Source organism: Prinia subflava, chromosome 8 (genome assembly GCF_021018805.1).
Source record: "Prinia subflava isolate CZ2003 ecotype Zambia chromosome 8, Cam_Psub_1.2, whole genome shotgun sequence".
NCBI classification, from domain to species: Eukaryota; Metazoa; Chordata; class Aves; order Passeriformes; family Cisticolidae; genus Prinia; species Prinia subflava.
The window spans coordinates 27,433,995-27,450,612 of NC_086254.1; the positions used below are offsets into that span (position 1 = coordinate 27,433,995).

The 16,618-nt window shown below is 42.8% G+C and overlaps 3 protein-coding genes across 4 annotated transcripts in view; 1 reads left to right on the plus strand and 2 right to left on the minus strand.

Annotated features, from left to right (window-relative positions):
* COL9A3 (collagen type IX alpha 3 chain) overlaps positions 1-2,039 on the plus strand; it is a 32,333-nt gene extending 30,294 nt beyond the window's left edge. The window contains exons 30-32 of the mRNA XM_063404310.1: positions 629-811; positions 1,020-1,097; positions 1,849-2,039. Of these exons, the coding sequence (XP_063260380.1) occupies positions 629-811; positions 1,020-1,097; positions 1,849-2,024 (437 nt within the window). The 3' untranslated portion in view covers positions 2,025-2,039. The remainder of the gene's footprint in view (positions 1-628; positions 812-1,019; positions 1,098-1,848) is intronic.
* Positions 2,040-3,855: 1,816 nt separating this feature from the next.
* Positions 3,856-8,557, minus strand: TCFL5 (transcription factor like 5). The gene is made up of 6 exons (XM_063404309.1): positions 7,568-8,557; positions 6,688-6,874; positions 5,990-6,149; positions 5,184-5,424; positions 4,634-4,775; positions 3,856-3,990 (listed from the first exon to the last, which is right to left on the minus strand). Exons 1-6 carry the CDS (start codon positions 8,299-8,301, stop codon positions 3,877-3,879), a joined length of 1,578 nt encoding a protein of 525 aa, XP_063260379.1. The 5' UTR covers positions 8,302-8,557; the 3' UTR covers positions 3,856-3,876.
* Positions 8,558-9,962: 1,405 nt separating this feature from the next.
* The window catches only part of DIDO1 (death inducer-obliterator 1), a 45,759-nt gene continuing 39,103 nt past the window's right edge, over positions 9,963-16,618 (minus strand). The window contains exon 17 of one of the 2 annotated variants that reach the window (XM_063404312.1): positions 9,963-15,022. In XM_063404312.1, the coding sequence (XP_063260382.1) occupies positions 11,667-15,022 (3,356 nt within the window). In that variant the 3' untranslated portion in view covers positions 9,963-11,666. The remainder of the gene's footprint in view (positions 15,023-16,618) is intronic. The other variant, XM_063404311.1, reaches the window with a different exon arrangement.

Genomic DNA, 16,618 nt, shown 5'->3' on the forward strand with positions numbered 1-16,618 from the left:
TCCTAAACATAAAATGGTCCTGAGATTTGTTAATTTTCTGTCTTCATACGAAAAATAAATACATTGACCCTTAGTGTAAGGAAATTATTCAGGAGGTCACCTTGCTGGGGATGTCTTCTGGTGTTCTAAAATTAGTATTCTTAAATGATTCATCATGGCAGTGGTCAAAATGCACTGAAAGCAGCTTTGGCACCAGTGTTGTGTGAGACCTCCTGCCCTAACCTGTGTCATTCTGAGCTTCACCTCTCCTCAGTGCACCTCGTGTCCTTGGAGCAGGTCCTCAGGGAGTGTCCTTCTTTCTTCAAAGTGGCTGTTTTGCATTTGGAGGTTACATTCCCTATTTGGGATGAGGTTAAACTCTGAAAGTTTGCTTCAGGAAGTTTAATTATTTAAGTGTCATTTGTTAGAATAATTGACATCCTTTAAAGGGATTTTAGAAACAGGAATAATCAACCCTGCAGATTTATGATTAGAATCTCCATCTGTGGAGATGTAAAAGGAAACTCAATAGTCTACAGGTCAGCTGAAAGGACAGATTCAGTAGTGGCAGGACAGAGCAGTGGCAGGAAGTTCTTCCCAAAAGAGGAGTGCCAAGGTTGGAGATGCAGTGTTTAATTGTGTTTTTCAGAGCAAATTGCCCAGCTGGCTGCTAACCTGAGGAAGCCCCTGGCTCCGGGGATGACGGGCCGGCCTGGCCCAGCGGGGCCCCCAGGTCCCCCTGGCACCACGGGCAGCGTTGGCCACCCTGGCCCCCGTGGGCCCCCCGGCTACAGAGGGCCCACAGGAGAGCTGGGTGACCCCGGACCCAGAGGCAAGTTAAGAGTGAAACAATTTGTTTTAATTCCCACTGAGATAAATCGTGAACTTGTGCTGGGTTCAGCACTGGGGAGAGATCAGGCCTTGCTGGAGTTCCAGGTGGAACTGGCTGCTGCATCCTGAGCATTTGCAGCTGCTCTTGTTCTCTCCCTTCTGCTGGTGCAGAGCGCAGCTCACTGTGGAAATTGTGTTTGTGATTCAAGGTGAGGCTGGTGAGAAGGGAGATAAAGGACCCGTTGGCCAAGGTATCGATGGGCCTGATGGTGACCAAGGGCTGCAGGGTAAGTGTGGGGAAATAATTTAATTTTCCTTCACTGAAGTGAAGGCTGAGGAGGGACAGCTCTGCATGTTGATGGCAATAGATTATCGTCGCTAATTTAAAGGTGTGTGACAACTCTGAGGCTCTCCAGATCAAAGGAAAGGATGGTGTCTGCTTCCTGATGATTCCTCTATTAAAAGATTCAAGATTAATTTATGCAAATTAATTAATATCTATTAGAAACTTGGAGGAATAATCTTTATTTTGGTCACCTGTTAAAGCACCTTTTCTAATTGGGATTACACCTGTACAATGAATAAACTGCAGGCACCAAAATCAGGCTGTCCATAGAATTTCATAAAGCCTGAAATTCATAATTTCATAAAGAATTTCATAGAATTTCATAAATTTCAAAATATTTACAACCATGTTATCTTAAATTCTTCCACAGAATTTATACCATAAGATTTTATAATATTTATACCCTGTGGTCTTAGAATCTTCCATAAAATAATTGCATTAATCTATGTTAGCAAACTGAGAGCTCAAAGAGCCAAAATATCCCTTGGCCAAATTAGGGATAAAAAAGCCAAAGCACACACTCCAGATTCAGGGTAAATTTATTGAAAACACCTTGTACTCAACAGGCCATAACAAGTGTGATGTACAGACACTCAAAGTATATTAAGATCTCTAAAAGCAACACATATATACAGATATTTAAAAAGAAGAGATGGAAACATTTCATGTCTCTTTTCCCCTCTCTTGTTTAGGACCACCTGGTGTGCCTGGAATTACTAAAAATGGCCGTGATGGTGCTCAGGGTGAACCCGGGCTGCCAGGGGATCCTGGGACTCCTGGGACTATTGGGGCTCAGGGAACTCCAGGAATTTGTGACACGTCGGCTTGCATGGGAGCTGTCGCAGCATCAACTTCCAAAAAATCATAAACCAACAGTACAAGAAGTGAAGAAGTGACTGAATATTTAAATAAACAGTGCATTTGTAAGAAAACAGAATCCTTCTAGTGCTAAAAGGACAGATGCTCCTTCTATTTCTATTAAGTGGAGACTTTGACACAGTTCTATGAAAAAGAAAGCATCAGATGAAAACTTTAATTAAAAGATGTTTTATGACTATCTTTTCCTCCCCCCAATTATTTTCCAGAATTTTTACTGCTAAACAACCTCACTTTTCCTTCCTCCCTTTACTCAAGAGACCTGCAAGAGGAAGCATTGCTCCTTTTTACCATCACCCCCCATGTACTAAAGATCACGACTTTTTGCTAAGCAAGTTTGAGCTTTTTCCATTGAATTCCTTGGTGCTACTGCCACTGACTTCAGTCCTGCAGGTTTGTGCATTCACACACGTTGTTAAGGCACTGAGCTGCCTCCTCCATCAGTGGAAGTCAGGCGTTTCAATTTCCTGTATTTTAACATCTGAACCTTCTTGCCTAAGGAATGACCATTGCTTAAGTCTGTGCTGCCAGTTAGGAACTTTCAGATTGCACCTCAAATGTTTGCCAGGACTAGTAAACAGTAATCCTCTTGCAAGCAAATTCTGCAAAAGGAGTAATGTAAATATTTTAATTTCCAGGGAAGAATTTTTGTATAATTCCATATGATAATGAAGGAAATGAAGTAACAGCATTTTCACGACCTCTACTTCAGCTATTTGCACAGTAATTGTGATGGATCCCCACCTAACAAAGGATGCTTTTTAAAGTCCAGCCAAAACCACCTGTATGAACTGTTGTAAAAATAAAAGGAGATTTTTTTTAACCTTTTCTTTTTGATGTTGTAAGTGTCATTATACAAATCAAATTAACTTGGCTAAACTCCATTTTCCAGAGCTGGTTTTACTAGGATTGTTTGGGCATAAATTGCTGCACAATTGTTCTTATCCGTGATTTAAACCAGTATTAATTTTGGTAGAACTTTTTATACTTTAAAACTTGCTAGCATCATCTATTTAAAAAAATTAATAAAACCACTCTCAGCTCACACACAGTTCTATTCTGTCCTATATGCCAAAGCCTGTGAACAAAGCATCATATTTCTCTTTAAATATAAAAATAGTTTGTGCATTTAAATATCTACTGTTTAAAATATGCCACTTTTGGTCTAAAGTAACAACACAAGAACCTGTTGGACAGTTGGGCAGCAGATATTAAAAATAGTATTGAAATTAAAAATGCCAACACCATTGCAGAGCCCTTTGAAGCTAATTATGTTAAATATGTATGCAAATGCAAAATTCATAATACGCACAGTTTAGAAACTATGCATTTGTCCAAATAACCAATACAATATTTACATTGGAAATGGAAAAATGGGCATTATATGGTAACTTCAGTTTCTTTTTACACTGGAAGGATGAGTTTGCATCTAGCCATTAAAAGAACAGGCAGATGGATGTCCTACAATTCTTCCATCTTTAAAAAAGAAAGTGCATCATCTTCAAAAAAGAAAGTGCATCATCTTTAAAAAAGAAAGTAAAAGCAAACAATTAAATAGACCCCAAAGCAGGCTGACAAGTGGATTTTGCACAACTAAAGGGTTAAAATAATTAGTCATGACATTTTCTGGTAGTTTCTGGTCCCAAAGCCCCTTGAGCAGGGCACTGATTTCCATTGCTGGTAGTTAACTTCCATTTCCATTTGCAATAAAGAATGTTTCCTCTAAATTTCTATTTATATATATATTTACAAGTTACACTTTCAAATTCCTATTCAGCATGTAAATGCAAAGAATAAAGCACAGTTTGGACTATTGTCACACAGTGCAGGGTGGGCAGCTCAGGCTATTTGGTCTCCATAGCTGTGCGGTTTTCCTGTGCTGGACACATTACACACGAGTCTGGTCTTCCAATTTTTAATCTCCTGCCTGTTTTACCACAGAACACAGTCTCAAATTCCTAAAAAAAAATCAAAATACAAAAGATAAATGTTATATTTAATGTAGATATTTACTTGAGATGGATGCTTTTGTTTCATTAGTGCCTTCATTAGGAAGGAAGAGGGTTATAGCAATATCTAGACCAGCAGGTTTTCCAATACACACCCTCCTAAAATTCTTGGCAGAGCCAGAATTACTCTGGAGCTGCAACTACTACTGAGAAGAATGGGAGCTGCTTTTAAGGTATGTAACCCTTTAACTCTGCTCACCCACTCAATACAGCGTGGGGATGTGGCTGTGATCCCCTCCTTGAACTAACTAGAAACCAGTGAAAAAAGTAGGAAATAGAGAAAATGAAGGAGGGGAGGAATGATTGAAGACGACTTAAATTTATATTGTTGTCCAAACAGAATCATGCCCAGGACCTGGGTAACTATAAAAAATTAATTGTAAAATCTGATTTGAAAACACTGACTGAGGACAGCCTGTCATGTCTCACTACTGAACTCAAACAGCTGAAAGAAATAAAAAATAAGGTTCAAGGACATGGTGGGTCCTCCACAAACAGCATCAAGCAGAACTTTGCATCTCAGTTATACATTATGACAGCCTTAAAACATCTCCATTTTTATCAAGACCAAAAATGAAATGAGATTTCAAACCTGCTTCAGGGAGTCGCCGTGCCTTTCCTGAATGTACTTGAGGAATGCAGTTGTCCACTGCAAAGTTGTTGCCTTGTCAGTGTCAATCGTGCAGAAGGGAACGAGGAGATTGAGCTCGTCACAACAAACCCGGATCCTGCGCCTGAGGCAAACACCCAGAATTACCAACCACGGGCCAGAGGGAAGGGAAAAATACAGAAAACAGGAAGATTGTTCCCATGTGCTACCAGCCATGGGCTTTGGGGACTGCTTTGTTTGCTGCAAGCTTTGTGTATTCGTTTTGTTACACACAAGTCACCTTATCTTTACAGAATGGATGAAATGTTTTGAAATCTCTTTGTTTGTTTACAGAATAAAACCACAAAGACAACCACAACGAAAGATTTTTTTTTCCCTCTAACAAGCACCAAATCCTCACGTCCTGCACTGCTTTTTCTTAGAGCTAACACAAAGTATGTCAAGTTTACATTTCCTCTGGGCAATCAGAGTATTGCAGTACCAGTATTTCAGGCTTCAAGAGGTGTTTCATGGCCCCTGCTCCCAGAATTACCTCCTGTCTCTCTCCAGGCGGTTGTGCCTTTCCCTTCTCTGGGCGCTTCCATCCTGGGAACCACTCTGTACCTGCACACTGGAGCTGGGCTGTGCTGACTGCCAGGGGCCCTGGGCAGCTGCAGTGCTCTGGGCGTTGTCCCGGGCGTTCCGGATCTCACCGAGGGGTTTGCGATCCATGTTCGGATCCAACAGATTTATCCGGCTGCAACTTCTGTTTATGGCTTGCTTGCATAAGGTGTCTTGTTGGAAAAATAAAGATGGAAAGAATCACCTATTTATTAGTCTCCCACTGAACTGAAAATAGCGATCATGGAAAGGATTTTTTGGTGGTTTATTTATGTGGAATAATCTTTGAAGCTTTGGGGTCAGAGAATGTGGCCCTCTGCCATGGGGTTTGGTGGTGTTCGGTCAAAGGCTGGACTCAGTGATCTTGGAAGTCTTTCCCAACCTTGGTTCTATGATTCTAAAGAAACCAGCTGCTGACCCAGATTTTCAAAGGTACTTTGTAACCTCAGCTCTACTCATTTCAAGCCAGAAGTGTGTCTCAGTTTGAGAGGGAGGTGAATTTTTCAGGGAGTTGTGAGTAAACAAAATGCTAAACAATTTCAACAGTATAGCTCAACTCATAGGTGTTGAACTTTCTTGCAGAAATCTAGCTCTATGTTGCCTATTGAGCATCTCTGCCATAAAAACCTCACCTCCCACATTCATTAAAATCATATTAATTCCAGAAAAGACACATATTCAGAAAATTAAATTTGAAGACCAAGAGAAAACTAAGAGAAAAGAAGATAAATGGTTTACCTCCAACTTTAATCCAAACTTCCTCAGGCAAAGCTTTATTTATAGCACCTACTGTCTGTTTTGTGGATTCAACTTCCTGATAGAGAAAAGGGAATGTCTTGGGTATCCCAAGGTCTTGATGTTTGGCAGCTTCCAAAATAGTGCAAGATGTTCCACAGGTCTGTGAAAACAAAAAGGAAATACTTACAGGACTATATACATTAAAACAAAAGGGAATATTTTGATATCTTTCTGTTAGCTTCTTAAATTACTTCTTCAGGCAGAATAAATTCCAAATATGCACAACCATGGGGTTTTGACAGAGTGATGAATTTTGGGGATACTTCTGACATTTCTCAGTGCCTTTGCTTCAGAGGTTACTGCAAGTCGTGGAGGGGGAAATATCTTTATCACCAAAATGAATTAGAAAGAAAGGAACTATAGAAAATGGTCTCCTGCTTGTCTTGCACAGATGAATCTGATGATAAACTGATAAACTCTAGTAAAAAACAAATTTGCTCATTACTGGGACACACGTAGTTACAAATGCCACAGAAGTGACTTGATTGTCTTAAAGATGAATAATCAATTGCATTAGAGATCCCTCTGATCACCCCTATTCAAACCCAGACACACCCTACCATAAACCTTTGGAATTCTACCACACCCAGGAAGTTCACACACAAGTTCCATGCACTGGAACTTGGCAGAGGAGTTACCTGTGCTTGGGAAGGATTAGCACTTCCAGCAGCAGAACATGCATTCATGGTAAAGAACGGGTAAGTAAAAGGCAAGGAATGTGTGGCAGGTGCAGCCTTGTTTTTCCCTAGTGCAGCACACCTGTTCCCTTGCTGGTGAAGAGGAACACCCACCACTTCTGAGGGCTGGCGGATCAGTGTCACTAAACTTCACACAAAAACAAACACAGAAAACACACCAGGCTCACTGCTTGGAAATGAGTGCAGAAATAAAGTACAGCTACAAATATTCTAGAAACTATCACCAAGAAACCACTTTCATTTACTGTAAGCAGAAATCACAGTTATTGCCACACTGCCCACTTCAGAGGCCAAATAAAAGAAAAATCAGCCAAGGAGGTATTTTATTCTGTGCAGTAACAAGGTGCTTCACACCTCAATAAAACATTTTGTCAACACATTAAGATTGGTACAGGTTTAGGTTGTAAAACAATATTTTTGCTCAAAGTTTTCCCAATAGTCAGGCCTCCACATTATAACCCAAATCAATTATTATTATTATGATTATTATCATGATCAAAAGTCTACTTTGCTTTTAGCAAGCTGCATATTGAAACTAGGTAATGTTCTCTCACCTTTATTTACAGTACATGTTATCGAGAATAAAGTTGTAAAGTAATTAATTTTGGAACTCCATGCTGTACCATTTATGCAATAAACAGAGGGGCCTAAGCTGAGCTCACTGAGTTGCAGCCACGTTTGGTGGCACAGTTTAACAAAGCCCAACCCATCCTTGTCATATATTAAAACAAGCACTATTCTTAGGTTTCACTTAGCAAATCACTTTTGAACTACAAGACACATAGTTTAACAACATAAACTAAAAGTAATTGCAACACACTTGTTAAGAGTTACTCCAGATTCTTGGGGTTCTTGACATCTGGGGTTTTCTGTCGGGCTGCTGTTGAATCTGTCTTCCAACCGGGCTCTGACTGCAGGTTTAGATCTAACCTCTGGTGCCAGTGCCGAATTTTCAACAAATATGTTTTCCTTATTCTCCCCCAAGAAATTTTCACCCTGTTTAGCTTTTGCTACACTGCATCCCGAGACCTCTACAGAGCTACCACTGCTGGGCGCTTTCTCTCTTTGGTTCCCAGGGAGGTTGGACTCGCTAAGCAACATCATCCTGAGCTCCTGCAAGTCAGCATAGCCCAGGTGTGGGTTAGAACTCGGCCAGTAGCTGTCACAAGGCAAGCCTGACTGACAGGTCACTGGGCAGACCGACTGGTTCCCAGAGCTGCTGGATGAGCCCCCGTCCTGACTGGTGCTGGGGGAGGGCTGCTGCAGAGGGGGGTCTGCAGAGGGGCCAGGCGAGGAGAAAGCGCTGAGCCTGGCTTCCACTTCACCTTCGCTACTCTGCGCCTCCGTGTGTGAGCAAAGTATGTGCTGCAGCTGGGTGTACTCAATGTCCATCATCTCCACCAGGCTGGCCTCGGGGGTGGAGAAGCCAAGGTTTTGCTCACCAAAGGAACTGTCACTTGAGCCTCCAGGTCCGACAGCAACGGGAGCGGGGTCAGGAACACTAGCTGGGCTCTGAGGAATGGTCTGAGGCTCCTCGGGGGCTGATCCTGACATGGCTACAGCAAACCTAATCAGTTACCAATGTCCCTTTCAACAGAAAACCATAAAACCTTCAACAATTGTCAGTACTATCCATTAAAAAAAAAAATAAAAACACCCAAAGGCAGAAAAAATTGCACTTAACACTGATTGGCGAGATAACAGAGTAGGGACCAAGCTGCCGCTGGCGGGGTACCTGACACCCTGACCATGTCTCCCCCCCCGGGTGAGACCCTCCCTCCCCCTCCAGCACAGCTGCTCACGACAAACGGCCTTCACCTGTCCCCGCCCCGGCCTCGGCGGGGAGGCAGCGGGCACTCTGCGGCCTGGCACCCCCTGAGACAGCGCCCGGACGGCGGCGGGGCAGCCCGGGCGGGCGGGAGCGGGTTGCCCGCGGCCGGGGGCAGCCGTGGGGAGCCGGGGCGGGCAGGGCCGGGCGGGGCGGGCCGGGAGGGGACGCGCGGCCCCTCAGCCCGGCCGAGCGCTGCCGAGCGCGCCGCGCGCCGCCGCCAACGGCTGCGCGTAACCGCCGCCCGCGCGCGGGGCCGCGCGCGCCACGCCCCCGCCACGCCCCCCTGAGGCGGGGCCGGCCCCGGCCCCGCCCCCGCCCGGCCCCCTCAGGGCTGAAATTGATCCCGAACGGAGGAGACAGGGGAAGAGAATATGTGGCTGCAGTGTGTCTTTACAGGCGTATTTCAGGTTCTGGACACACGCGTTACTGTTTTAGTTGTTTGCGGTGCTTGGCTGTGTACACGCCGTTATGCCAAATTTTAACTAATTAAACCTACTGGCTGCTTAAACTCTGTCGCTTGGGTTTGTGGCTAACGGAAAGCGCATAGAGAGCAACGGCCAGGGCTCAGCCGCGCTGAGGGGACTGCCCCACCTGCACCCACAGCAGCGCCAGGCACGGGGCAGGCAAACCAGAGCCACTGGTGCGAGAAGGAGAAGGCAACAAAACCAGCTGGATTAACGGGAAAAACCAGCTGGATTAACGGGAAAAACCAGCTGGATTAACGGGAATCGCTGTCACTCCCCACGAGGGACTCTGGGGCCGCCTCAGCCCCGAACCCCGCGGGGAGAGCCCGACCGGGGCAGCGGTGGGTGCCCGGTCCATCCCGCCCCGGGGTACGGATGGGAAAAGTGAGAGGAAAAAAGGTCCCAAGGCAATGTGCATTGACATTTCCATGAAATGCAGCCACAGTCCGACAGTCTCACTAGTGACTTCCCTCTAGACACGAACCCAGAAATTTTAAAGGCAGTTTTGTGCACTGAACTCATTACAAAATTTCCTGCTTCTTTAATCCTCCTCCACACCTCCCTTTACAATGCTCACAGTTGGAATAGTACAGCCTTTTATAGATATAATAACATTTCTGCTTATATTGTTCTATAATTTGCAGGGGTTTTTACAGAAAAAAAGATTTATCAAAATCTTTGCATTCCAAGCACTGATTCAAATGTAAAAAAAAACCCTTCAAAATAAATTAGGGGATGCCTTAGAACTGATAAAAGAATTATTAGCACACATTTTTGCTCTTTTTTAGAGGGCCTGCAATCAAACATTGGCTGGCTGTGACATCCTGCAAAACGTCTGTCATTAAACTATGAGAAAACAAAACCCGTGTGCCATCAGTCTCTCATGGTTTGTTGAGAAATAACAAAATGTAAAAAATAATATACACATACACATTTAAGAAATGGACAACAGTTCTCTGTAGGTGTTTATTCTACTTACAGTAACAAAAACCTGTGAAGTCCCATATTTTAATGTACAGTGATATATTTTGCCATATAAAATACAATTTACAGAAATTTCTATCAAGTAAACCTAAACAAACACACATTTTGCATACTTTCATGTATGTCTTTAAATTAGAAACATCTCATTAAGAAAAAAATCTTACACCATAGCTGATGTTTGCATTTAATATGATTTCTTTTCTTTCCCTTGGCTTCAGGACACAGATGATCATTTCAGCCAGCAAATCCTGGATGTACAAGACCTCAATGTGACTGTGGTGACACATACCCTACCTGTAATATAGTCCTCAAGATGCAAAATGTTTACAGGAATCCAACTTTACATTTCCAAATCTATTTTAGCGAAATACCAAAATATTTACCTAGCTGTTAATTTACACATTCAAATAAACTAGTGGGGGTTTATTTCACACTTCAGAATTACATGCTTGAGGACTACATGGGTAGTAGCAATGTGATGTATTTCACCGTGAAAAATGTCCTTCTTCAATCACAACATGATGTACCACCGTAATTTAAACTTTAATGCAGCTGTATCTTCTTCAGTGGGGAGTTTTATATACACTGCCAGTCTAAGTAGGGCCTAACAAAAGAACAGTTTCATTTATTTTTCAAGAGCCCTTTTAGAATGAAAGAGCATTTCTATAATGAAAAGTTCAGTCAAATTGGGACATTCCTTAACTCTGTGGAAAAATTCTGCAAAACCTAAACAAAACAAAAAAATGCTCCACTAAACCAGTTCAATTGAAGTAACAGATTTAGTGGCCTATTTAACCAAATGCTCTTCCTTCCTTTGGTTTACCACTTTTTGAAATAAATGCTTTTATAAGTTTTGCTGGATATAAAGGTGCTATTCTTGTATTTTCTTTAATGACAGTTTTGTAAACATGGGATATTTAAAACCTCACGAAAAATAACTATGACATGTTTCTTTGCTGTACACTTAACAGATGGATTCCAGACCCCAAATATGTGTATATAAAAGGAAGATAGTGCACTTTAAGCTTATAACATTCCATTTTCAAATCCTCCATCAGTCACCAGTAATTATTAACACTGTTCTTTTGCAGCCTTTTCCTAAACACATGACCCTTCCATTGTAAAAGAAACATGACACCAACATTTTTAGTGTGTGCTGTATAAACAATTTTGACACCAAAATATCACGTAAATGAGACGTAAAGGTATGGCTCCTCAGGTCTGGATTAAATTCTCCTATAAAATTACAATTCAAGTTACTGGAAAACATAACTTTATAATCTCAAAAAGCAATATGCTCTTCTTAGTCTTTTTCCATTTCTGTTCTGTAAATGGAAACTTTAAGATAAAGATGCAAGTAGAAAAAACAAAATTTCAGTACAGGTAACATAGTGAATCTTTATAAGAAAAACATTATGCACAAAATGCAGCAAGTGAAAGTCCAATATGTTCTTGCTTTCCATCTATCTGATTATTTTCATTCACAGTTGTTCAAAAATTGCTAATTTGTCAGTACACCGGGTAAGGCCAGTTTTACAACAGAATTTTTTAAAAGGTGAGAATATGTACAGTATTTACAGGTGTGCAGTCCTTGCTGTGTTGCAAAAGTGTATTATTTGTGGGAAGTATCAGTTACAGTTCTATGACTGAGTGCTGGAAGATGAAGCTTCAGTTTCTGCTGGTTTCTGAGTTTCCTTCGGTGTTTCTGGCTTTGTCTCTTTACCAATTTCCCTACTCTTACTCCTGTCTTTGCGATCTTTCCCTCTTTCCCTGTCACGGTCTCGATCTCTGTCTCGATCCCTTTCCTTTTCCCGGCTTCGATCCCGGTCCCTGTCTTTCTCTCTGTCGCGATCCCTGTCTCTGCTTCTTGATCGCTCCCTATCACGTCTTCTGTAAGAGTCCCTGTCTCTGTTTCTTGTCCTATCTCGGTCTCTGCTTCTTTCCCAGTCCTTACCCCGCTCCGAATCCTTGTCTCTATCTTTGTTTTGGCTCCTATCTCTATTTTTATCCCATTCCTTGTCTCTGTGTCTCTCCCAGTCCCTGTCTCTGTTCCAGTTTCTGCCACGGTCTCTTTCCCAAGGCCTGCCATGTTCTCGATCCCTTCGCCTTTCCTCAAAGCCTCTGCCTTGGCGATTATCTGCTTGTTGAGGCTCTGGCTGATCCAAACCCTTATCTTTATTTCCTCCCTCATATCTGTCTCTCTGTCTCCCTTCAAATGTCTGGCCTCTATAGTCAGGATTTTTGCCTTCTCGGAAGTCAGATGTGGACCACTGTCCTTCGGACTCAGGTCCTTGTCCAGACATATTGGAAAGAGATGGTCCACCTTCCTCCCACATATCTTTTCTGTGAGTTGGTGGATGGCTTGGAAGGTCCAGTAGTGGTCTTGGGGGTGGTTTCATACCTTGTGGTGACTGACCCTGGTAATGAAATCTAGAAGGAGGTTCATCTTCTTCTGGATACATTGGAGGTGTGCCTCCTCTTGGTCCTCCAAACTGATGTGGTCCTGGACCTCTCTGGTTGGAAAATCTGGATGGTGGGCTCCCTCTCCGTTCTTCATATGGCTGTGGCAAAAGTCCCCTTGGACCGGGCATATGATTTGGAGATGGACCTCTCTGCCCTTCATATTGATTTGGGTGAGGCCCTCTTGGTCCTCCAAAATGACCTGGGGCTGGACCTCTTGGCCCTCCAAACTGAGGGCCTCCTCTCTGTCCTTTAAACTGACCTGGTCGTCTTTGACCTCCAAAAGGAAAAGCTGAAGGTCCTCTGTTTCCCATAAACTGAGGGGAATCTGGTCCTTCGAACTGTCCTGGAGGCCCCATCATTTCATCATATTGGGAATCTGAGAATTCCATTTGTTCCATGTGAGGTTCCCTATGATCTTCGAAATGAGATGGTGACATTCCTCTTGGACCACCATGGTAAGAAGGGGCAGGGCCTCTATTGTCACCAAAAAGAGGTGGTCCATGCTGTGCAGAAAATAAGGAAGGAATGGGACCCTTTTGTCCTCCAAATCTTCCAGACTGAGGTCCTCTTTGTCCATCATTATTTGGAAAACCATGCTCTTCAGAGAACTGTGGTGCTGGCCCTCTAAAATTAGGTCCATGAGGTGCTCCAGGTGCATTGAGCATCATTGGAGGTCCCCCTTTCTGCCCAGACATAGAAAATGCTCGTTTTTCCTCAAAATGCTGTGGGGGAGGTCCACCCTCACCCTGAACTGGTGCAGATTCAGTTTGTTCTACAAACTGATGAGACTGAGGATTTCTTTGTTCATCATATTGCATGGATGAAAGACCCATCTCTGGTTCAAAGTGTCCAGCTGCCTTTTCCTGCTGAGGAAACATTGTATTTGAAAAGGAATCCCTTCCCATTGCTTCCTTTGACTCATTTGACCATGACACTTGATGCATATCTTGCAAAGACGGGCTGTCATTTGATGTGGACAAATTAGGCTGAAAAGATGTACTTGGAGGTGTTGGAAGCAGCACTTTACGTATAGGTTTGGAAGCAGAAGGATCTCCAGAAGCTGTTTGACTCAAGTTTTCCAAAGTGACTTGAATTGTGTGTTCAAATTTGCTGTTAGATGTCTCTTTCTGGGGTATCGTAGATGTCTGCTCACATGAAACCCAATTATCAGCAGTAAACCCGGGCTGAGTAGTGGAAATTAAAGCATTATCTTCCTTACCAAGTGAAGTCTGCAAAGCATTTGGAAAACCTGCTGGAGTGACTTCTCTTGTGGGTATCTCATTCTGTACTACCTGAGGCTTTGTTCGAGAATCAGCACTGTCATTCTCTGTCGCCATCCTTCGAGCCTGGCGAGGATCTCTGTTCTGCCTTGGTTCACAGCCCTGATTTAAAACTTGTGCTTGCTGATTTAAAGATGAAGGTAAATCTACTTTTTGTGTGGCTTGCTGGTCCTGATGGAATAATTCAGGCTTTATTAGGGAAGCTTTTGCTGGTGGAGGTGACATTAAAGCATCAGACACTGAAAAGTGAGCCATTGAAACACCAACAGCTGCTCTTTGTTGTCTGAGGGCTTCTTCTTGTTCCTCTAGTTGCCTTTTCTGTTCTTCTATTTGTTTGTTTAATTCTTCCAACATTTTTTGCTGTTCTACCAAGGAGGAGGATGCAGATAAATCAGGCACAAATGAAGTAGACGTTTCTGAAGAACTGCTTTTACTGTCTGTATACATTTTGTTGGGTAAATCATCAACAGTAACTTTTGCTTCTTCCAAGATAGTTTCATCCTCTGGATCATAGGCCTCATCCTCTAGTTCTGCTGTAGTAGATGGCTTTTCCACACTGTACCGTTTGTCACTTTCACCAGTCTGCATTTCAAAGGCTTTCTCTGGACCATATTCTTCCTCAGGATCATAAGGTCTGTCATCCTCCTCCTCTTCTATGGCTTTGTCCTTGGACATCTGCCCAAACTGCTGCACAATGGGGTCTAACAGAGGAACCGCTGGCATCCCGCTATCTGCTGCAGCTTGACTTTCCTGACTGGAAGACTGAACAGTTCCAGAATCCTTGGCAAGAGGCTCGAAAGTTTTCTTTTTCCCAAAGAGAGTCTGCAGGATGTGCTCAAGAGGCGTGGCAGTCTTTGAGGACGCCGAGTGCGTGGCAGTGCTGCTGGCAGGAGCGGCTGTTGAAACCGGCGGGGTCGCAGTAGTTGTGGGGCCACTTTTAATGGACGACAGTATTTTTAACACTGAAGGTGTCACTGCTGAGGTGTCTGGAACGGGAAGTGGGGGTGGAGGTGGAGGAGGAGATCCAGGTGGTGTTGTACTCATGCTGGAGTCTCCTGAATAAAGTGTGTATTTTGGCATTTTCTTCTCTTGTGAAGCCGGAGGCCCTTTAGAGAACAGCGATGGTTCGGCTTCCTCATGTGCTTGAATTCTGCTCCGCTTCTCCTCCATTTTTTCTGTCTCAGTGGCAGGACGCTTCCCTTTCTGACAGATAACCAACCCAAGGATTAAATTTGGCCGAGATGACTCAAGACCTGAAAGAGAACACAAAGACTGTGTATGTAAAAATCTGATTTTTAATGATGCTTCCAGTAGAAACCTAGTATTTTACAAAGTGGCAGGTACAAAAGTCACAAAGGTAACAGTTTTCTAAATTCCATCAGGCGTATTAGCAATTTTCATTAGTGCATAAGCATATACATTTGTATTTCTTTCTTTTTATGTATATTTATACCTAAATTTAAAAGTTTAAATTCCTTCCTCAATATTTTTAATACAGGATTGCAGAACCAGGCATCTCTGTTAAAGTGTTTCTGCAAGAGTTCAAACTGCAGCAAGCTGTTATTTTTGTATCTTTACATTGTTTCTACTGTTCAACTACCCCCACCTCTCCTCCTGAAAAATCAAATATTTACATTTAGTTTGCAAATATGCACAGAGACACTGAAAAGTGGGAAAACCTGGGTTAAACATTGCCATGTGTCATATAATCTGTGCTAGAAGTCCACATTGACACCAATCTATAAATATTTTGTCTGTCACGAAGTAAAACAAACACCAATAATGGTGTTAAACAAACACCAAAAAATCACATCAAACAGCGTTTGGAAACAGTGTTAAAGCTGGTAATTACTTCCAGTTTGTTGTGGTTTTTTTCCAGCCAGACATTACTTTAAGAAGCGAGAGAAGCAAGGAAACTGCAGGTGTCCTGAACAAGCCCAGGAGAGGCGTTTGGCTGGGCCAGCACCTGGTTTGGGGGCGAATGGCCTTGGAGCTAGCAGGACACAGGGTGGGTATCAGGCCTTGATAAGTCAGTAAAAAACACAATGAGCAGAACTGCTCCTTTGTGAAGAGCTTCAGACTTGAAGGAGAAGTGTATCCAGAAATGATAAGAAATTTTCAGATAAAGAGGCAAAATGCAAACGTCTCTAGCCTGTTGTATTTTTTCCTCTTACATGCGCAGTTCCAGTGGCAGATAAACATGCCTAGAATGAAGGGCAGAGACTAAATCCTCTAACACACAGTGGTGGCAAATGTAGAAAATCTTTTAACTTCTGGGCTAAATGGCCTTTAAAAGGCCATCCTTAAAGGGCCACTGTCCTTCCCCATATGTGCCATTAGCTATGGTTTCCATTCAGCAAGGAAGCAGTAATACAGAAATATAAAATAGCCTGAGAAATAAAAGATAATATTGCAAAGTAAAAAATAATATTCACTGTGGATAAATGGCAATGTGAGAGCTCTGACCTATTGTTGACCTTTCTATTCAAGATCCCGTAAGAAGGAGACTTTTATATATATGTTCCTTGTTCTTATTAAATCAACTTTTCACTAAGCAACAATTTTAAATATCTAATTGTTAGCACCAAAAACCTTTTGATACCAACACAACCCCCAAACCTCACAGTAGCAGACACATTCCATTAGCAAACCACATCACACACTCATTAATCTGGTGAAACAACTCAGAAGTTTTCCTGGGACTCCTAAATTTACCATCTAGAGAGGAAAACACATCAGCTGTTTTCCTAAATTTATGTTAATGAATAACAACTCCCCAGTTGGTGGGTGTCGACCTGTGAGTGCAGACAATCTCACAAACAGGAGTTCACCCAGAAGCTGCCAGTAAG

What these genes read in the sequence shown, in the direction of transcription:
- TCFL5 (XM_063404309.1), bottom strand. Translation starts at nt 8,301, where the DNA reads ATGTCAGGATCAGCCCCCGAGGAGCCTCAGACCATTCCTCAGAGCCCA. An exon ending in TCTGGAGTAACTCTTAACAA is followed by an intron (nt 6,875 to 7,567) that starts GTGTGTTGCAAT and finishes TTTTGTGTGAAG; the next exon opens with TTTAGTGACACTGATCCGCC. An exon ending in CTAATCCTTCCCAAGCACAG is followed by an intron (nt 6,150 to 6,687) that starts GTAACTCCTCTG and finishes TTGTTTTCACAG; the next exon opens with ACCTGTGGAACATCTTGCAC.